The following is a 23,338-nucleotide window of genomic DNA, read 5'->3' on the forward strand; positions in this document are numbered from 1 at the left end:
TATTTTCAACATATTGAGCAGCAACAATAGTAGTGTTATCATACAGACAAGTACTGCAAAACAGATTAACCAACCAACGTCTAAAATATGCCTGCATCTAGAAAGGTATTGTTTAATTTGCTACAATTCTCATGCATTTTGATAACTATTTTCTCAGGAATATATTTCTTTATATTCTAAGCTAGGTAACAAAGTTACAAAACTAAACTCATTTGAAGAGTATTTAATGGTTATAGGGTATTTCCAAATGCAAAAATAGATCACCAACCCAGCTCTAAAATATCCTGCATATAGAAAGTTATTATTTTGCACAAGAGACATTCATTTTTAGAACCTATTTTTGGTTATAATCGTCGGACATTGTCAAAATTTATTGTCCCCGGTATAGATTCCTTGTAATATAAAGCCTACGGTAACAAAACTATACATGTTTCAACTGCATTTAATGGTTAAAGATATCTCCAGTTTTGTCTGATTCTAAATGTGGTAATTCAAATTCGCTAAGCCTGATTTCTCAAGATATCAAATTGGCTGAACCTACTAATGTATTGCTATTGTTTGTTGTTGGACCCTTGTGAACATAAGGACAGTTGATCATGTATAGGAGAAAATGATTCGCAAATGATTGTCAGCCCCCCAATCCATATGTAGGCCAGGACAATTTATTGCCGAAAATGTCCTAATTTTCATTTCCGAAATTTTCAAGCCTTGTCTTTATGAACTGGATACAGTCTGCTGTAGGAAATTTCCAGCATATTGCATTTATAGTCCTTGCTTGATATTTTCAACTAAAAAAAAAAAAGATGTTTACTAGACGTGAATTAATCACACAGAATGAAACAAAAAGTCTCTCACCACGAGCGGCTGAGGAGGTTGAGCCCTCCGTCCACACTATCAATTTTCTTTCATTTTTATGGTTTTCTCCTATTAAAAGTATTTTGTAAAATGCTTATCAAATGAATAAATGTTAGGTAGTATCAGAGTACACACGTAATAAGATCCTATCATTTGATTTCATAAGGGGTTATATAATTAAAAATTAGTACTTTGATAAATAATCTTATTTACAATAACTTTTTTTATATAATGAAAATACGGCAAGACAATACTTTATAGATACTTAAGAGCACCCGCATTGGCTTCTATATACCTCCCATTTCTCCAAATTATAAGATAAAATTTGGGAAAAATGTCAGTTCCCCCTCCCATCCAATTTCCTAAATTAGGGCTTAGATTTGCACTTTCTATAGTGGATCTCCAAATATAGGGAGCTACTGTACACCCCCAAAGCCATTGTACATTGTTTTGCTACTATGTGATTCCCATGTTCAACTCTCTCCCACACCTAGTTGCTATCGAGTGTAACCCCTCTGATTTCATCACTAAGATAGGTAAGTTTCTGCGTCTAACATGCAGAAACTCTCTCTCTCTCTTCTCTCTCTCTCTCTCTCTCTCTCTCTCTCTCACTCTCACACACACACACACACACACACATCTCATGGGAATGATTTGAGAGTAATGCTCTCTCAAATTTTTCCTTGGGCTCTCTATCATCATCAGCATTCCATTGGTAATTCCTGAGTTGAAAATAAAAAAACCCATCTTCTCTATCTGTGCTTCCCTATGGTTTCCACAACTAAGATTTTGTTAAAGACTTTGAACCTTCGTGTTCAATAAGTTTAGTTGCCATTTCATTCGACAACTTCTTTGATTTGTAGAATGGGTAAGACTTTGCATGATTTTCATTTCCTTTATAGATTTCGTGTTTCTGCTATGTTCTTTACCTTGGGTATCTGCTATGTTCTTTGCCTTGGGCTTGTGCTATGGTCTCTGCCTTGTGTTTGTGCAATGTTCTCTGCCTTTGCATTATTCTGTGATTTGAGCCATTGTTCTTTGATCAATTTTTGTAAACTCAAACAATTTGGCAATGCCATACTTCAATGGCCTTTGCTGTTACTGTAGACTTTGTCTTCCACAGTTGCTATGATATTTGGCTTCCACAGTTGTAATTTATGATATGATGATTAATGTTTTGTGCTGTTGAGTCTTTGGTTCTTGTTGTTCATTGGTTATTTGCTTTGTTATGAAGTTATAACTTTGTCCTTTGCAACAATTGGTGTAGATATGCCCAGGCTATCATTGGGGCTATATGTTTAATGTAATTAGGCTATGATGATGGTTTTAATTGAATATTATAAGTGTAAAATCACAAGTACTATGAATGGGACTCAATCGATATGGCAGGGTAACCCAAATGGTCATTTTTATTGTGAAAGTTTCAAATAGGCAACCAGGGTTAAATGTTTTGCAGTCGTTCAAGCTTGTGCTCCTTTCCTATGATTCTAAGCCCTACGGGAAAATATTAATGGATGTGGCTTTTATGTGCTTATCTCCTATTTACTTATATTAAAAAAATTACCTTCTAGTTTTTCTAGATCGTTCTGATATAGCTTTTCATTTATTCGATTGTAGCATTTTAAGATATGCTATGGACTGTGTTTTGGTTCCCGCATCAAGTTATAAACAGATTATATAAATAGGCATGTTGTTTGTCTTTGTTGGTTGGATTTATTTATTATTTTTTTGTTGTGCTATGATATATCCATGCTTAACATCCTCAAATCTTGATTAAAAATAAAAGCCCTGGTTCCTTAATTTAAAGCGGAGGAGGAAACAGAGGAGTGGTTAGAGAGAGTTGAGTGGATCATGTGGATGGATGTCACTGGCTTGCCTGAATGACAACACACATATTTTCAACAACGTCAAATAAAAACTATGGCCAAACTTAATGCAAAGAAGCAGTCATAGCTGTTTTGTAATATTTATTGGCTTTCCTTTGTATATTTTTTACTATATCTACCGATGTTAATCATTGGTTAATTTGTAAGATCCCCATTATCATCAAACCCATTTCAATGATCATGTTATGTAGGATTATGCATACTTTAGTATATTTTTTAGATCACTGATTTTGAACATTCAAGCAAGTTCACAAATGATTACAAAACGTTGTTGAAGGACCCCAAATGCAAGCTCTACATCCTTTCTTGCTGATTCATATGCTGATGCAAAATATTTCTTCTTATTCCCTTGTAGAGATGAGATCGTCTTCACAAATGTTGTTCACTTTGAATAATTACCATTAGCAAGATAGTATCCTATAGTATAGTCATTGCCATTAATTCAATAATCCAGTGGAGGAGCATGCCCTTGGGCAAGTTCAGTGTAAATAAAGGATCTCTCTAGTATATTGATATCATTATGAGAACCAAATAATCCAAAAAAGGCATTCCATATCCAAATATCATTTGATGCAACCGCTTCTAATATAATATTTAGTTCACGACTATGACCAGAGTAGATACATATCCAGGCAGACATGTAATTTTTCCCTTTCCAATGTATGCAATCAATGCTTACTACCATACCTGAGAATCCACGTTGCTTTTCACCAGTATTGAGCAATATCAATGGCATTTGGAGGCCTCAAATATTCATTAGAAAAGGATATTTATGGCTACGATTACAAATTTTTTCAAGCTCTCAATTACAATGCTTTCTCCAATCTGTATCTATTCATCCATGAAATAAGTGCAGCGGTTATCTTTTGTTGGGAAGATAGACCAAGTCCCTAGCATTATCTCTTCTTGGGATGAAGTAGGGCTCATAAGCCTCTACCTCATGCAGAATATGAAGAAACATAAAACGACCCATATGAAATCTCCTTTGAAATAAATTTGAGGGATATATAGGTTTTTCTACAAAATAGTTGCAAAATAATCGTTCATACCCTTCAATATGATCATGCCTAATGTACTTACAATGTTGGCGAGTACTATGACGAGTAGATGTTGATCCTCCATCATCATTAGGAACAAGCTCCAACTCATATTTAGAGTCTAAGTGGAGCAGCAATTTGTGAAAGAAGAATGATCCATTTAAGAAGTGAGTGAAAAATTAGGCCGGAATGTGAATTTTCTCTTAAGAAGAAATAAAACTTAGGTTTCTCTGGATATGAATTGGACTTAGAAGTGCTCTTATTTATACAAAAAAAAAAATATTATCATTTGAAAAGATGTCTATTTGTAAAAAGACTAAATAAATTACCGTTACATCTCAGACAAGATGTGTAACTATTAAATAATGACAAAAAATATTATCGTTAGATCTTGGACAAAACCATTATTTGAAGTTTATCCTTTACAAAATAATACCGTTGGAAAAAGCAAATTTTGATCAGAAAAAACATTATATCATTTTTGAAAATGTAATAATTTCAAAACTATTATCATACCCGCAAAAAAAAAAAAAAAAAAAAAAAAAAAATCAAGTTTGTGTTTAAAATATTAGCTAGAAAGTGTTAGTTCAAAATATAAAGAAAAAGAAAAAAGTTGTAGAGACAAGATCTGGCGATGCGGAAAATATGAACAAATGGGTTGTGTCGAGGTCACGGAACCCCTATCCAATTGGTATGTGGCCGCATTACCTTGGTTCGTCCTCCTGTCTTCTTGTTCTTGAGCTTCGGGACGTGAGTGGTGGAGGGAGGGAGGGAGGTGCAAGGCATGAGGGAGAGGGTTTTTAGGTTTCGTATTAATAGGGGTATTGGGTCCTGGGTGAGGCAAAAATCAAATATTTTCATATTTTTTTAATTTAAAAACTAGAGGCATGGGGTAACATTTATGCCTCGTTTGAATGTTGAGATAAGATAAAAAATGTGTGAATAATAATGAAATGGTTTGTAAATAATAGTAAAATAGTTTGAATTAAGATATTTTAAGAGATTTTGAAAAATCAAAGAGAAAAAGTTGAATAAAAATATTATAAAGTTAAAATATAAATTTTTTAATATTATTTTTATTTTTAGATTTTAAAAATTTGAATTATTCTTTGTATTTTGTTTGAAAGTTTGAAAAATTTGTAATGATTAAATGAAAAAGTTAAAAATTTAAAATTTAGAAGCGTTTGTGTGAGTAGTGTTTGGATGTTTGAGACGAGATCAGATGAGATAAAATGCAATAAGACCATCTCAACATCCATACGAGGCCTTATCGGTTAGATTTATTATCACTGTAGCATAACTCATCTATTAATATAGTATCTATAATAAATTTAAATCAAAAAAATTTCTTGGCTTGCAAGACCCAAAAAAAATTTAAATCAATGCAAATCACTCAATTCAAGATACTTTAATAGAAACTACAATAAAATGCATGAACAAAGTTCAATTTGAAAACATGATTTCCTTTTAAGTGCCTCGAGAAAACCAAAAAAAAAAACTCCTTTTTTTACACAAACGAATTTGTTGATGGTTGGAGTGAATTCTCAACTCGTGGTAATATTCCAAGCACTTCAATGTGCTCAATCGTACATATGAACATATCAGACAACACTCATTAATATATATGATTGCTAAAATGGTGAAGTGGAAGTGTCCAAAAGATGGATGGTTTAAATTAAATGTGAATGGGAGTTCTCTTGAAAATCCTGGTCCTTCAGGTGTGAGAGTGATTTGAAATTCCAGAGGGGAGTTTTTATGTGCTTTCGCAACTGTAAATGCAAAATTTGGCTAGGATTAGATGACTAAATGATAAGGTTTATCTTATCATTATATTTGTAATTTTTTGATGAATGTAAAATAATTATAGACTTTCTCTTTAAACAATATTGAGTTTATATAGAAGTCTTAGAAGTTGTTTAGATAAGTCATTTAGGTCAAATTCGAGTCTATAAGGATCTGCATATATCCAAAATAGAAGCTGAACAGAAATTAGTCACTATAATGAAGAGTTATGGGGAAATGTCAGCAATCCGTCAGGAGATATTGTTGTGACAGATTCTATCTGTCAGTAGAATCCTACTAAAATTAGAACTCTGTTTAGATTGTTTATTTAAGGGACCCTAATGGTTAGGATCTATAGACATTCAGATCTACATATTTTCTAGAGTACTTTCTAGTGCATATTTTGGTAAGAAACTTCCTTTGTGAATTTTCATATTTGTTATCTCTCTTTGAGTGTGATCGTGTTCCAAGTTTGGAGAATCGTTGATTGGATTTCATTGGAGTTCCAGGAGGAAAGCCAATATTTGAGGATCGTCAGAGGTTCTGGCTACTACTGTGGTAGAAGACAAATGGGTCATTTGTCTAGACAAGTAAGAGAGTCAAGTTACAAAGGTTTTGTAATTGAGAATTACTTGTAATTGATTTTCAAATAATAAGATTGACTTTATTGGATTTGGCTACCCCATAGGGTTTTACCTTTAAAGAGTTCTTTAAAGAGTTCCCTTTGTAACCAATTATTGTGTTATGCAAGTTTATTTATTTACTTTAAGTATTTGATTGATTAAATAATCACAAGATTGAGATCTAACTAATTTGTTTAAGGAAATTGGTAAACAATTTCGTACTTTTACAGGGGTACTTGTGGATATTAGTCCCACACTACACAGCTCATGACACTCCTCATAAGCCCTAGCCCTATCTCATTCTTCTCCATATCTCTTTCGATTTTCTTGGGAGAAATAATCGGTTCCGATTTTCTTCACTAAAGGCTTTCCATCATAGTAAGATTTTGAGTTTAGTCAAATCACTCTCTCCTTCCAGTTCTAGGTTTTGGCACATCTATATCTAAAAGTTGGGATTTTGATTGTTAATTTGTGATGTTGAGGTTGCGATTTGTTGGGCAAAGTGGGCATTTGCAGAGTGGGCATTGACATAGTTGATCATATGAGAGTATTTTATATATGTATTAAAGATGATTTTTGGTGGGTTATGTGATTACACATTTCGGTTTTAACCCAGTGCACACCAAGTGTTTGTATTTATTTCTCAATCAAGTCACACTACTTATTTGTGCATATTTGCTGTGGTCGTCTTACCCATATATCTAGAACATAAGTTTGATTGGTTCGTATAGAAATTTGAGAATATTTCGAGTGGTTCATCATGTCTTTCTTAGTGTCTTCATCTCGGCACACATAAGTAATATTTATTCTCTGCTTGTCGGATTAGTGACAAAAAGGGGAAGTAGTGAGGGAAGAATTTTGATTTATTTTGGTTTTGTGAAATTTAGGGAGTTTGAGTAAGTGTTTTGTTAAGGGGGAGTTTAATGAATTTGCTTAAATGAATCTGTTGAGGGGGAGTTGAATTATATTTGTTTATTTTTGCTAGACATAAATTTGATGTTGGACTAGAATATTGTTCCATGTCATTATTGTTTTATTCTTGATTATTTGCTTGTAATTTCTACTCGATTTCTTGGTCTGCTTGTTTTGTTTTGACAAGTCTATATTACATTCATCAAAGTAGATTTTGTCACCAATCTGCCAAAGGGGGAGATTATAAACGCAAAAGTTGGCTAGCATCAGATAACTAAATAATAAGATTTATCTTATCATTATATTTGTAATTTGTGAATGAATATAAAATAATTATTGACTTTATCTTTAAACAATATTGAGTGTATTTAAAAATTTTAGAAGTTGTTTAGATAAGTCAATTAGTTCGAGTCCATAAGGATCTGGATATATCCATAACAAAAGCTAAATAAAATTAGTCACTGCATGAAGAGTTATTGCAAAATGTCAGCAATCCGTCAGTAGACATCATCGTGACAAATTATATCTGTCAGCAGAATCCTACTAAAACTATAACTCTTTCTAGATTGTTTATTTAAGAGATTCTAATGGTTAGGATTTGTAGAGATTCATATCTATATATTTTCTAGTGCACTTTTTAGTATATATTTTGGTGAGAAACTTCCTTAGTGAATTTTCATATTTGTTATCTCTCTTTGAGTGTGATCGTGCTTTAAGTTTGGAGAATCGTTGATTGGATTTCAGCTACTAGAGTTCCAGGAGGAAAGCCAATATTTGAAGATCGTTAGAGATTCTGGCTGCTACTGCCGTAGAAGACAAATTGGTCATTTGTCTGGACAAGTAAGAGAGTCAAGTTACAAAGCTTTTATAATAGAGAATTACTTATAATTGATTTTCAAATAATAAGATTGACTTTCCTGAGTTTGGCTGCCCCGTAGGGTTTTACTTTTAAAGAGTTCTTTAAATGATTTTCCTTCGTAACCAATCATTGTGTTATACAAATTCATTTATTTTCTTTAAGTATTTGATTGATTAAATAATCACAAGATTAAGATCTAACTAATTTGTTCAAGAAAATTGGTAGACAATTTCATGGTTTTTCAGCAACATATACAGGTCATAGCACTAATAATTTTGCTGAAGTAATGGGTGTGTTTCATGGACTAGATATGTATGTGAGATGGGTTTGATAAAGGTTGAGATTGAACTAGATTCTTTGCTAGTGATAAAATGGTTGCAACAGAAAAGATGTGGTCTTTGGTATATAGAGGATTATTGGGAGGAAATACAAAGAAGGTCAGATGGGCTTCGGGTTTCTTTCTCTCATTCTTATAGAGAGAATGCAGTGGCAAATGGTTTAGCGCAAAGAGGTGTGAATGGTTTAAATGACGTATGGTATTCGGCTTCAGATCTTCCTCATCTCTTTAGAGGTTTTATTAGATTGGATAGGGGGGTTTTCCTTATATTCAAAAAAATTGCAAATGATTTGTTTATAGGGCTAAGTTTCTTTATTCTTTATTGGTAAGTGATGTCCGTTTGGAAGTGAAATATTTTTTGTTAACACGGTTTTTGCCTCCGCCATAAGTGAGGATGATTTATAATAAGAAGGCTTAACCTTCACGTTTAAATATATATATTTATATATATATGATTGCTAAAAGCAAATAAAATATTTATGTCATAAAGTTGTTTATAGCGAACTTCCTAATTTTCTAAATGCTTTGACAAAAGAAAATGAAATTCCCAATCAAAATGTAAAGCAGTAAAGATATATTAAGAACAACTGGTACAATGCATAGATATTGCATAAATAAAGAAAGGGATTTATTATAGTCCCATAGATCAGGCTAGTTTGGTTGTTGGACTGCACTGAGATCAATTCAGTTTAGTCTTAATTTTAAACTGAGTGTAACATTCAAACACATAACTCTTAAATTACTAAACTCATCTCAATGCAAAATCTCTTTACACATGGAACCCACAACCTTTTTTAATTTCCCATAAATAGTGTTAAACTCATTTTAACATCCAAACACATCTAAACTTATCTTAGATGAGCCTCACAAAACTCACTCCATCATCATAACTCACTACTATTTATAAAGAACTAAGCTTAACTCAGATAAACTCAACATCCAAACGTAGCTTAAAGGTTTGGTTGGGTGCTAAGGTGATCTCGGGTCATCTAAGATAGTTTCGTATAGTATATCCATCCAAACACAACTTATTTAATCTAAAATAACCTCACTTTTTTTCATCTTAACTTAGCAATGTTCATTCATGGGACTTTTATTATTATTTCATCACCACAACAATAAACAAATTATTGATGGAACCTGCTACTTTATGAACTTTCCATACAAAAGTTAAAAAATTATATCAACCTACTTCATATATCTAAACACATCTCAATGGGTTCTACAAAATCCACTGAAATATCTTAACTCACTACTGTTTACAGATAAACTCAGATCATCTGAGATACTATTAGTATCAAAATGGAGCCAAAACACAAATGGTACTACACTCACATGTCCATTAGCCAATCTTTCTTCTCAAGCAGATTTTAATCCCTTGTCTTTGAAATCATAACACAATACACGCAAACTATATAGTTAAAAATGAAATGAACTCAAATTATTGAATAATGATATATAGCCCCAGATGTACACATTTCGAGTAGATCTTTCGTTAAAAAGTAGGCCACATTATAAAAAAAAGTTTGTAAGACTCACCTTTTTCTTGTGGGGACCCACTTTTTTATAAAATGTGTAACGACCAAGACCAGTACTATAAGGATAATTTTATTAGACCTAAATTATGTTGATGGGCCATATTGAAAAGCCCGATTTCAATTTATTGGAAAATGCAAAATAGGTCACGGTCCAAAATTTATTAGGGTGGATTAATGGTTTATTGGACTCAACAATTAGGTTAAAGCCCTTTTTCAGTATTAATTTGATAGTTTAGGTTTGTTTTAGACCCAAGCTAGGCCAATTAGAATTTATTTACTACGAGGCCTATGAAGTGTGGGTAAGCCTAAGAGATTATTTGGATAGTTCGAAGTGGCCCATTTGTTAGACCCAAAAGCTGTGTAAAGCCAAACTTTGCTTTCAAATACCCATATGCCCGTGTATATATAAGCCCCATGCATGTCTCCCCCCCCCCCCCCCCCCCCCCCCCCCCCCCCCCCCAAAAAAAAAAAAACTAGGATTTCCTACTTTGAAGGGTTTCCTAAATTTGTAACCGCTAAACTCTGGTATCCTTAGTATCTGTGTGAGCGTGTGTGCGCACACATAATTCACAAGATAGTCCCCCTCAAGTAGGTAGAAAATTCCAAGCACTAGTAGGGTTGCCGTCAACCACTTTCTGCCAAGCCTCTTACTACTGTTGACCACTTTCTACGGGAGCACAGATTTAATATAATAAATAATTTATATTTTTAAATATACTTTTCTAAGTACTTACTAAATCAAGGCGCAAAATTTACAATGAGACCTCATTTTAAATTGTTTTATTAAATATAAATTCAAAAACTTTTATTTAAAAATTTAAAATTAAGCCTCATTTATTAGAAGTTTTGAAACTTTTCAACATAATAATTTATATTTTATAGTATTATAATTAAGAGCAACTCGCTTAATTTTCCCTTAGGCCTCAATTTGTATTGAGCCCCCCTTGGATCAGGGATGATTGCCTTTCCCATTCGCTTCCATTAATGGCATTTGGAGGCGAGACCCCCATTTTTCGCTCAGCCTTTGAAGAATCATCCCAAGACGACCGAGATGACCCCTTGGTTGTAGATCTAAATTGGGAAGTAGCTTCCTCTTCTTCCTCCCCTTCAAGAGTGCGAGTGTGAAGCATCGGCTTAAATAACCATGCGAGAGTTGGACTTAACTGCACTAGGTGGCGAGGAGAGACTGGGACACTTGGGAGAAGTGTTCCCTCCTATAATCGCTAGGGTGTAAGCACGGAACATCGACTTAGATAGTTTTTGTGACATGTTAGTAATACGAAAATGATAGGAAATTTTCATTGAAAGCACTTACATGACTCAATGGGAATGCCTCCCTTTTAGGTAAATTTTTAGACAAAATACTTCTTGAGATGTTCTGCATTCCACGAGCTTGGTAACTCCTTTCCTTCAGTGTCCTTGAGCCAGAAGGTTCCAGGTCGATGGCAAGTTGCAACCATGTAAGGTACTTCCCTGTTAGGGACCTCGGTCTAGTCCTTAAACATTGAGGTCCACGAGCTCACATTGTTGTAGTGATGACCGATTTTGCCTAGCCAACTTGCTTGGCCTTGAACTTGTGTGGCAATGGAGGGTTCCTAGGTTGATAAAGGTTTAGTGTTTGAGTGATGGAAGTGATGATGATGATGTTGTAGGGTAATCTAAGTGATGATTTGGTGTGTTTGATGCAATGTGGAATGGCTTGATGGTTATCCTTGATGTTGGTGCCATTTGGATGATGCTTAGGGTTGGTATCGTTAAGTGTAGCTAGGGTTTTGGGTGGTGGTTAAGGGGGATTACGAGATTGGGAAGTGATGGACTAGGGTTGGAGTCTAGGATGGGTTGCTAAGGTTTGGATGGTAATAAGTCTAGGGTTGCTCTAGAGTTTAGGAACTTGGAGATGATAGGATTTGAATATGGCAAGATGAAGATGATTGAGGGAAAATTCCTAAGTTGTGGGAATCTATCAAGGAAAGATAGGGTTTCAGTTTTGACAAATAGAGAGGGTCTTGTTTGACATGAGGAATTCTAGGAATTGAGTGATTTTAGGAATTGGATTTGGAAGATGAGATGAGGATTCTTAAAATGTAGAAATTACCTTATGGGAGTCTAGGTGGTTTCGGCTAGGGTTTGTGGGAATGGATGAAGGGTGGCTAGGGTTGCCAACTAAGGCAAGATATTTGTAGGTAATGGTGGAGGCAATGGGAATTTCGACTAGGGTTAATTTGGATGGAGGAAGGCTTATTGGAAAACTAGATCTAGGGTTCTATGGCTTTATGGAAGTGATATGATATGGACTTGGATCTTATGAAGGCTAAATATGTGTTTGGTAGGTGAGAAAGTGTAAGGAATGTGTATGGAATGGATATGAAATTATGGATCTAGGCTATGGCATGTGAGAATTATAGATCTATGGATGTGGACATGCATTGTGTGTGATTTATGATTGGGAGAAGGGAATGGCTTTGGAAAGATGGAGGCTTAGGATATGTTTGATATATGAGAAAATGCAAGAAAGAATATGAACAAACTAGAAATATAAGAACATAAAAGTATTTTTGGATTTTTGAATAGAAATTGGAAATATGCAAAAGATTGATAAATGAATTATATGAAAATTGAATGGAAAATAAACAAGAGATTGATAAAAAGAATCAACACCTATTTACGTATTGCAAGATAATGAAACAAAGATAGATAGATAGACAACACCTACTCACGAATTACAAGGTGTTGATCCTGTCCTTGAAATTCACGATTTGCACCCAAAAAAGGCCAAGTGCACAAGCACCGAAAGTGTTCACAAAAACAAACAAAATTGTTCCACAAAGGAAAAAATGCCAAAAGATGGAAATGAAATTACTAAGGGTCCTATTTGTAGAGATTACAAAGTGGAACCCTTAAAAAGTCAGTAGCAAATTATTAAATTAGATAAATAAAATAAACATAATGAATAAAAGGCCCTATGGTGGCCGTGGGATGCAAGGCCCATGGTGGGCAGGGATGGTGCATGGCCCACGACTGGGCTAGTCTTGGTCTGATCCGATGGCTAGTTGCAAGGCCTGGCATGGTGCCATGCGTTGGTATGGTGGGCACAGTATGGCGCTGTGCGTGGCCTGTTGATGGTGGGCATGGCACCAAGGCCTGATGGTGGGCATAGGGTGGTGTTGTGCTACTGCTATGAGGCCCAGTCAAGTGGCTTGGGTGCTGGTCCTGTATAGCCAGGGCTGGTGGCCTAGGTGATGGGCATATATGGCCCAAGCTGATGATCTGGGTGCTAGGGCTACAAGGTATGGGCTGGGGCTACAAGGCACGAGCTGGGGTTGCAACGCACAGGCTGGAGCTATATGCTAGATGGCATGCCTGACGGGCATGCCACTAGCCTTGCCTACATGGCACGGGTTGGAGCAGTGCATTGGATGGCATGTAAGGGCATGCCACTAATCTCGCTAAGTGGTGCTAGGTCGCACATGCGCCAAGGAATGTGCATGCCTGCATGCAGGGACTGTGCGTGGCCAGTAGCCTCCATGGGTGCCTGCTGCATGTCTGGGCATGAGCCAAGGCTTGCATGCAGGCTATCCATGTGACTGACTTGACCCTCTAAGAGTTGTGTCAAGGTATGGTCTCGAGCAATCTTCCTAGGGGTTGTGACATTCCCCACCCCCCCACCCCCTCGGGCTTCAAGTATATCCTTGCACTCAAGGATAAAATCTGAAAATCTCCATCCCTCTCCTCATAATCTTCCTTGGCCATCTCAATGGCCAAATAATGTTCCCCTCCTTTGCCCAACTTCTCTAACACTTTAAAAACCCATAATACCTTTTGGCAAACTATACTTTCTCCACAGGGTATTTCGCCCATAGAGTTGGAGTTTCAAGTGAACATAATCCCCCACTTCAAAGGCAATTACATGACTCCCTTGGTCATAGAGTTTTTTTATTATTTCTTGAGCTCCCTTTTCACTTTCACTAGAATCCCCTCTCTAGTGATAAACTTCCTCTCTACTTCATCGTTCTTGGCCGTCCCTCTCTCATAATTCACCAAGATTGGTGGTGGTCTTCCATACTCAACCTCTAAAGGACTCCTTTGTAACTCAACAAGTTCCCTCCAAAAGGTGCTCATAAACACCCTATCTCTATCGCTCACACTATTCTTGGGAAACCCATGAAGCTTCATAAACTCACCAAATGCTTTGGCCACACACTTGGCCTTTTGAAAAACATCACCCTCGGCCACTAACTTCTTCTCTGCCTTCTTAAGCCCTTCCTCTTCTCTTTGTTCTTCCAAGGTTTCAATGATTACAAGGGCTCTTGCATCAATTTCGGAGGCTTCCCGGTTCTTGTCCTCTTTCTTTCCTTGGGCATCACATTCCTTTTCTTGTTGTTGATGCTCAAGCCTCACAACTTGAGGCCCTCTTCTCAAGCTAGGGCTCTTGGTATGGTTGTCTTCATTACATGTCCATCTTTCTTCCACCACTCGATCACTTTCAATACTACCTCCTCTTCTAAGTTCGGTTCTTGGTGGCTTATGCATGGATCTCGTCATGTTAGTCTTGGCCCTATCAACAAAAGCATCATGCCTTTGTCCATTCCGTTTAGGAAGTGGCCCATGGCCATTCCTCATATCAAGCCTCTCTAGACTTGCATTCCTCTCTCTCTGCATGGCTTCTATGGTTCTTCTATTCTCTTCACCACTATGGCAAATCGCTTTCACGTCCATCCCTAATTCAGCCATAGTAGTGGTGACCTTATTAAGGATGTGGTTGAGCCTTATGGTGTGCCCTTCTAATGCTTCAAAGCGTTCTCGGTTGGGACCACATGTCCCTCAACTTCTAGCATAGTGAGGTTCATGATTGTTCAACTCTTCTACTCTTGCACACGGAATGAAAACCTTGGGCAGCAACCTTGTGACTTGCAAACTTGCAAACTGAGCTTGGAAAGTGTAGCTTTTACCCACAGCAACATTGGGCAGCAGCTTGACTTGTTGGAAGCTTGTTCACGGCCTCACAAGTCCAACCTTGGGTTTCCCACTTTCAAGAGTGGTCAACCCCTCTTGCACAAGTTTCCAACCTTGGATCCCCCACCTTCAATGGTGGTCTATCTCTACAAGTCACACTACTCAGTCCTCTACCTTACCCACAAAATTCGATTCACAATGCAATAACAACAATAAATGGGATTCTAGAGGAATTCCCCCAATCCAATCACAAAGGCTAAGTTATCGCGTTGTTTACCTCAAAGGAAAGTGAGAATTTTTCTAAATCACCAAGCAAGTATACTCTCAATGCAACCCTCTCAATGAAAGCACCAATTAATGTTAGGGACTTCGGTCTAGTCCCTAAAAATTAAGGTCCACAAGCTCACTTTGTTGTGGTGATGATCGATTATGCCTAGCCAACTTGCTTGGCCTTGAATTTGCATGGCAATGGAGGGTTCCTAGGTTGATGAAGGTTCAGTGTTTGAGTAATGGAAGTGATGATGATGATGATGTGGTAGGGTAATCTAAGTGATGATTTGGTGTGTTTGATGTAATGTGGAACGGCTTGATGGTTGCCCTTGATGTTGGTGCCACTTGGATGATACTTAGGGTTGGTATGGTGAAGTGTAGCTAGGGTTTTGGGTGGTGGCTAAGGGGGATTACGAGATTGGGAAGTGATGGACTAGGGTTGGAGTCTAGGTTGCTCAGGTTTGGATGGTGTTTGAATAAGTCGAGGGTTGCTCCTGGAGTTTAGGGACTTGGAGATGATAGGATTTGAATATGGCAAGTGGATGAGAATCTTTGGTAAGATTTTGGAAAGATGGAGATGATTGAGGAAAAATTTCTAAGTTGTATGAATCTATCAAGGAAAGATAGGGTTTCGGTTTTAACAAGTAGAGATGGTCTTGTTTGACTTGAAGAATTCTAGGAATTGAGTGATTTTAGGGATTGGATTTGGAAGATGAGATGAGAATTCCTAAAATGTAGGAATTACCTTGTGGGAGTCTTGGTGGTTTCGGCTAGGGTTTTTGGGAATGGATGAAGGTAATAGATGTGTATGGAATGGTGGAGGCAATGGAAATTGGGCTAGGGTTAATTTGGATGGAGGAAGGCTTATTGGAAAACTAGTTCTAGGCTAGATCTAGGATTCTATGGCTTTATGGAAATGATATGATATGGACTTGGATCTTATGAAGGCTAAATATGTGTTTGGTAAGTGAGAAAGTGTATGGAATGTGTATGGAATGGATATGAAATTATAGATCTAGGCTATGAAACGTAAGAATTTTAGATCTATGGTTGTGGACATGTGTTGGGTGTGATTTATGATTGGGAGATGTGAATTTGGTCTTGGAAAGATGGAGGCTTAGAATATGTTTGATATGCGAGAAAATGCAAGAAAGAATATGAAAAAACTAGAAAATATGAAAACATAAAAGTGTTTTTGGATTTTTGAATAGAGAATGGAAATATGCAAAAGATTGAAAATTAGATTATATGAAGATTGAATGGAAAATAAACAAGAGATTGATAAAAAGAATCAACACATATTCACGAATTGCAAGGTAATGAAACAACAATAGATAGACAACACCTACTCACAATTGCAAGGTGTTAATCCTCTCATTGGAATTCACAAATTGCACCCAAAAGAGCCCAAGTGCACAAGTACCGAAAGTGTTCACAAAAACAAACCAAACCGTTCCACAAAGGAAAAAAATTTCAAAAGATGGAAATGAAATGACTAAGGATCCTATTTATAGAGATTATAAAGTGGAAACGCCCAAAAGCTCCCTAGAAAATTATTAAATTAGATAAATAAGGCAAATAAATAAAATAAACATAATGGATAAAAGGCCATATGGTGGCTGTGGCATGCAAGGCCCATGGTGGGTAATGATGGTGCATGGCCAAAGGCTAGGCTAGTCCAGGTCCGGTTTGATGGTTGGCTGCAAGGCATAGCATAGTGTCATGCGTTGGTCTGATGGTGAGCACGATTGGAACTGTACTTGACCTGCTGATGGTGGGCATGGCATGGTGCCATGCTTAGGCCTGATGGTGGGCTCAGAGTGGTGTCGTGCTACTGCTATGAGGCCCAGTCAAGTGGCTTGGGCGTTGGTCCCTGCATGGCTTGGGCTGGTGGCCTGGGCGATTGGCATGTATGACCCAAGCTAATGGCTGAGAGCTGGGGCTGCAAGACGCAGGCTGGAGCCGTGTGCTGGATGGCATGCCTGTGAGGGCACGCCACTAACCTTCTGAGTGGTGTTTGGACGCGCATGCGTACACGCAGGCACATGCTCAAGGGAATGCACATGCCTACATGCAGGGATTGCGCACTACCAGTTGCCTCCATAGGCGCCTGCTGCGTGTCTGTGCATGAGCCGAGGCATGCATGCAGGCTAGCCATGTGACTGTCCTGACCTCCAAGAGCTGTGTCAAGGTGTGGTCCCGAGCAATCCTCCTAGGGATTGTGACATTCCCATCTTGGTCCGAGTTTCCTTTTTTCCTGGGAGGTCACTCCTGTCACCTTTAGCACTTGATCCCCTTCCTTCAAGGACCTCGATTTGAATCTTTAGTTAAAGTATTGTTCTATTTTCCTCTTGCTAGCCATTGTTCTTATCTAGATCTCTTCTCTTCTCTCTTCCACTAAGTCCATATTTTCATGCAAACCTTTTTCATTTGTTCCTTCATTAAAATACTAGACTCAAAAGCTTGGCATACTTCCTTTGATTGGGATGACCGCCTCACTCCCATATGTCAAAGCAAAGGGAGGTTCCCCAGTTGGCGTTTTAACTGTGGTATGATATGCCCACAAGATCACGGGGAGCTCCTACACCATGCTCCATTTTTGGCTGCCAATCTCTTTTTCAAGATCCTTACTAGCATCTTGTTGGCTGCCAACCTTTGGCTTAGGGATGTCCTGAAGATAAATACCTAACCTTTATACCCAGCTCGTTGCACCAGTTTCTATAATGGTCAAAGTCGAATTGTCTTCTAGTGTCTGAGATGATGACTTGGGGTATGCCATAACGACACACCACAACATTTCACAGGAACCGAGTTACTCTAGCAGAAGTTATTGTTGTAAAGGACTCTACCTCCACCCATTTTGTGAAGTACTCCACTACTACCAGGATGAAATTTGTAGGGTGTTCTTACATAAGAGCCTTCTATTTGAAAAATATTTCTTGAATTACAGCAAGCCAGTCTCCCCTCGGGGTTCAGCGTTCCTCAGTTGGTGGGCACTTCTCTTCCTTCCCCCTTTAACTCCTGCATGCAGCATTCCCTTGTCATCAGCTGCTCACCGTGCACTATGCCCACACTTATTTTCGTTAGAAATTTTATCTTCAGGTGATAAGTTGAGGTCACGACCTTCAGATTGTTCAGTGTTGGCTGCCTGATGATTGTGTTGTATGAGAAGGAGGTCATGACCATGAGGAAGTCTATCATGGTGGTTGTTGTTTGCGTCCAGGATCCAATCGTCATGGCTAACATTATGGAACCCAAGGGTTCCACCATTTCCCCTGAAACTCCCTTCAAAGGGGTCAGCGATGGGCATAGTCAATTTTGGTTGATGACCATCTTGGCGAACAATTCCCAAAAGAGAATGTCGGTCAAGCTCCTGTTGTCTATTAATATTCTTTTGGTGGTGAAGTTGGCGACCAACATTGTCACCACTAAGGCATCTTTATGGGGGTCAATCACCCCTTCACAATTACCTTCGTCAAAGGAGATGGCCATTGTTTTCTCAGTCTGGGCCATCTTCATTGGTCTTCCAACGTTGAAGATCTCCTCATAACACAGTTTTGGGCATACTCGTTTTTGCCTAATGCAAATCCACCTCCACCAGCAAATCCCCGACAATGGTTTGAATTTCTCCTATCAGGGCATTGTCTTGGTTTCGACACAAGGGGTTTTCCCCATTCTTCTCCTTGGCTTTGCTTGGTCTTGGGTTCCGCTTCAGTGGTTTCTCCTCCATTCATTCCCTTCGCCCTCGAGCTACCTTGGTGGCAGCAAATACTGGGCGATCAACATCCCAGCTACCCCTCCTCCTACATTTCTTCCATCCTTCGCCTCAAGTGATGGCAACCCTTAGTCTTGTGGCCTTCCGTGTTGTGGTAAGTGCAAAATCAACAAGTTCTCCGACCACGGTTGGCATTGCCTCAGGGATGCTCCTCATTCTTTCTTTGCATACTCATACTCAAGTGTATCTTCCTAGAAGAGGTGCCACCATCTTTCTTCTTCTTGTATGGTCCTTTCCTGGTTTTCGACTCTTAGTCATGGGTGCCCTCGCTTGTGGCATTTTTGTCCCCTTTCTCATACCGCTCCACCTCAGACCTCCTCGGGGAGGTCAACACACAGAGGGTGTCCTCGGAATTGACACACTCGTCTACATGGTCCATGAATTCGTGCAACATTGTAGGGGGTTGACCTAGCCAGTTCAGCCGTTAATGGTCTCTTGGGCCAAATGCTGCCCAGGGGTGCTGCCAATGTTATCTTCTCATCCTGCTCATCCATTGTCAAGAGCTCCTTATTGAACCAAGAGAGATAAGATTTCAAGCTCTCATCATCTCGTTGTTTCACATTTAGTAGATAGGCAGTCGGATGCCTCCTATTTCTACTGGCCATGAATTGGGTAATGAATTGTCGGCCCAACTCCTTAAAACTATAGATGTTGCAGGGTTGCAAAGCTATGAACCATCCCGTTGCCATTCCTTTGAGTGGGGAAAACTCGACATGTTATTTCTCCAAGAATGTCGTGGAGCATCACGTGGGCCTTGAACCATTTGAGATGCTTGATCGGGTCTATAGATCCGCCCTATATCTCGATCTATGGGACTTTGAATTTTGGCAGGAAAGGGGCTAAGATGACCTCCTTGTTGTAGAGGAAATCAATGTTGCTTAGTGATTGAGCTTAATTATTGCATAGTTTATAAATATAAAACTAATATATTTTAAGAATCCTCCCTTTAGTCTCCTCTCATTTTCTCTCAAGCTTTGCTATGAGCGAATTGAGGTGGTGGTGAGTTTGTTTCTTTCTTGTTGTTCTGTGTTCATTCTTTAGAGGTTGGCGTGATACAGTCTATTCAATGGATAGTTTACATACCATGTGGGGTAATCTTCACTTGAATGAAGAGGAAGAGGATGCTATTGTCATCGATGATAATGCATGTTCTAAGGTACAACGTAAAGGAGATCATAGTTTGATTGGTAAAATATGGAGTGATAGACAGGTGGGGAAGAATGTGGTGGAATCTACGCTTGCAAAGATTTGGCATCTTAGCAAACCTGTAGTCTTGAGGGAGGTTGGTCGCAACACTTTCATTCTGATCTTTGCTACTCATGCTGATAAATACAGGGTTGAAGGTGGCAAGGCCATGGTTTTTTGATGGCCAAATGTTTGTGATCAATACTTTTGATGGATCCATACCAGTTTCAGAGTTGAAGTTTGATCGTGCGTCCTTTTGGGTGCAGTTCCATAATCTAGCATTGTTAGGGATGAATAAAGAATGTGGGGAAAAGTTGGGTAGTACAATCGGAGTAGTGGAGGAGGTAGAGGTTGATGAAGATGATGTGGGTTGGGGTAGTAGTCTGAGAGTCAAAATTCTGTTAAATTTGAAAAAACCTCTTACTAGAGGAAGAACTATTGTCTTGCATGGAGTCAAAGTATGGAGTCCTTTAAAGTATGAGAAACTCCCTCGTTTTTGCTTCAGTGTGGTAGAATTATACATGAGAATGTAAGGTGCCAGTTAGAGAAAGATGCATCACCACAATTTGGGCCCTGGCTACATGCAGAATCATCTCTAAAGAAGAGATGGGAAATAAAGAAGGAAAACTCAACTGATAGAGGCAATAGTTCAGAAGCTGAAATGAAGAAGAACATGGTGGCTGATGGCAAAGTAGCTGATCATGGTGGTGCAATGAGGAAAATTGAACATTGTGGTGAGAGGCTTATAGTGTGGAATAAAAACAGTTTTGGACATGTGCAAAGGAATTTAAGAAAGGCAAAAGAACAGCTTTTTATGATACATTAGGCAAACCCTCTATCTGATGAAAGGTAGAAGATACAAAAGGCTAGAAATGAGGTCCAAAAGTGGTTAGCAAGAAATGAAGTAATGTGGAGGTAGAGGTCAAAGGCATTGTGGCTAACTGAAGGGGATAAGAATTCAAGGTATTTCCATCATAAGGCAACATAGAGAAAGAAGAAAAATGGATAAAAGAGGTGAAGGATTCCTATGGAGCTTGGCAAAATAATGAAGGCAGAGATGCAGCTATTCTTGATTATTTTAACTCCCTTTGTAAAGCTGCTGATGATGTTGGAAGTATGGACTTTTTACAAGGTTTGGCAGGCAAAATAACATCTGATATGGTTGAACAAATGGATATGCCTTTTATAGAAGAAGAGGTAAAGAAGGCTTTAAATGAGATGCACCCAACAAAGGCACCTGGTCCAGATGGTATGAGTCCTCTCTTTTATCAAAAATTCTGGTATGTGGTTGGCAAGAATGTTACTGAATCAGTTCTTCATGCATTGAATAATGGTCAATTTCCAGCTGCCATTAATCACACTTATGTCACCTTGATTCCAAAGAGAAAAAACCCTAAGCTAGTGTCTCATTATAGACCAATAAGCCTGTGTAATGTGATATACAAGTTGATTTCAAAGATTCTAGCTAATAGGCTGAAGCTGTGTTTGCCTTCTATCATTTCACCATCTCAAACAGCTTTTGTACCTGGGAGACTAATAACTGACAATGTGTTAGTTGCTTATGAGATGGTCCATTTTCTTAGAAGGAAGAGAAAAGGGAAGGATGGCTTCATGTCACTAAAATTATATATGAGTAAGGCATATGACAGGGTGGAGTGAAGTTTTCTTCAGAAAGTGATGGAACAGATGGGGTTTAGTGAAAAATGGGTGAAACTAATTATGTTTTGTGTTCAGACAATTTCTTTCTCTATTCTTGTGAATGGAGAACCAAAGGGACCTATTTTTCCAACATGTGGTTTGAGAAAACGGGACCCAATTTCTCCCTATCTCTTTCTACTTTGCACTGAAGGTCTCATTCTTTTGTTGAATCAGGCTAATTCACATAATCAGGTTGAGGGGATTCGAGTTTGTAGAGGGGCCCCTAAGCTAAATCATCTGTTATTTGCAGATGATGTGGTTCTGTTCTATAGAGTGAATATGCAAACTTGCTTAACTCTCCAACATAAGCTGGATATTTATGAGAAAGCTTCTGGTCAAAAGATTAATCGTGAGAAAACCTAAATGGTCTTCAGTCATAACGTAAACCAGTCTCAACAAGAGGAGATCATGCAATTCTAGGGAGTAAATCAATTTCAACAATATGATAAATATCTGGGCTTGCCACCAATGGTTGGAAGAGGTAAATATCAAGCCTTCTTAGCATTAAAGCATAGAGGTTGGGCTAAAATGTAAGGGTGGAAAGAGAGCTATTATCACAAAAGGGTAAGGAAATCTTATTAAAAGTTGTGGCATTATCAATACCAACATATGTTATGAGTTGTTTTAAGCTACCAAGATCATTATGTTCTGAATTGGAGAGGATGGTGGCAAGGTTTTGGTGGGGACAAAAATCAAATGAAAGAAAAATATGTTGGATAAGCTAGAAGAAAATGTGTGAATCAAAGATCAGTGGTGGAATGGGGTTCAAGAATTTGCAGATGTTTAATATGGCCCTTTCAGCAAAGCAAGGATGGAGGATTATGACAGAGGAATCCTCTCTACTTCATAGAATTTTTAAAGCTAGATATTTCCCTACTTCTAGTTTTAAAGATTCAAAGTTAGGTGATGCCCCTTCTTTTGTTTGGAGAGGAATTTGGGAAGCTAAAACAAATCTACTCAAAGGTTGTAGGTGGCGTGTAGGAAATAGTCTATCTATTAATATCTGGACTGATTATTGGCTTCCAAACCACAAGGTTCCTGTTACTACTACAACTGCAACAAGTTCAGTTTTTGAGATGGACAATTATGTGGCTTTTTTGATGATGCAGAATCCTAGAAGATGGGATATGAAGAAGGTAAGAAGTGATTGAGCTAAAATATTACATATTTTAACTATTTAAAATCAATGTATTTTAAATTCTTCGTGACACTATTATTGGTTTTAGATGGAAAAATGGTTAATAAACATAAATACGAGTTGTGATTTTTAATTGATTGATATCATGTTTATGCTTAATTTTATAACTATGATTTAATTGGATAATATTTCCTCACAAATATAATATATTTTTGATAATCTATTTTTCATTAATTTATTTTTGAGTGCTATTTTTATCTACTTATTTTTAGCTTAAATAAAATTCACATGGGATCTGGTTGGAACTTCTGACCAAAAGTGCATACTAATTTAGAGGAATGAAAAGAAAGAAGGAAGCGATGTACTTGGACAGCTGAAAAAAAAAAAAAAAAAAAAAAAAAAAAAAAAAAAAGACGAAGATGACTTTTCGGTGGTGACTTTCTTATCTTGGTTGTTCATAGACACAGATGAGGAAAATGGTTTGCAGTGG

General features: G+C 37.7%; 1 protein-coding gene across 1 annotated transcript; it reads right to left on the reverse strand.

The window, feature by feature from the left end:
• Positions 1-19,135: 19,135 nt before the first annotated feature.
• Positions 19,136-19,516, reverse strand: LOC122304477. Its single transcript, XM_043116749.1, has one exon. The coding sequence runs from the start codon at positions 19,514-19,516 to the stop codon at positions 19,136-19,138; it is 381 nt and encodes a 126-aa protein (XP_042972683.1).
• Positions 19,517-23,338: the final 3,822 nt, after the last annotated feature.

This window comes from Carya illinoinensis, chromosome 3, assembly GCF_018687715.1.
Source record: "Carya illinoinensis cultivar Pawnee chromosome 3, C.illinoinensisPawnee_v1, whole genome shotgun sequence".
NCBI classification, from domain to species: domain Eukaryota; kingdom Viridiplantae; phylum Streptophyta; class Magnoliopsida; order Fagales; family Juglandaceae; genus Carya; species Carya illinoinensis.

Coding starts and splice junctions, on each gene's coding strand:
- LOC122304477 (XM_043116749.1), bottom strand. CDS start 19,516: ATGGCAACGGGATGGTTCATAGCTTTGCAACCCTGCAACATCTATAGT.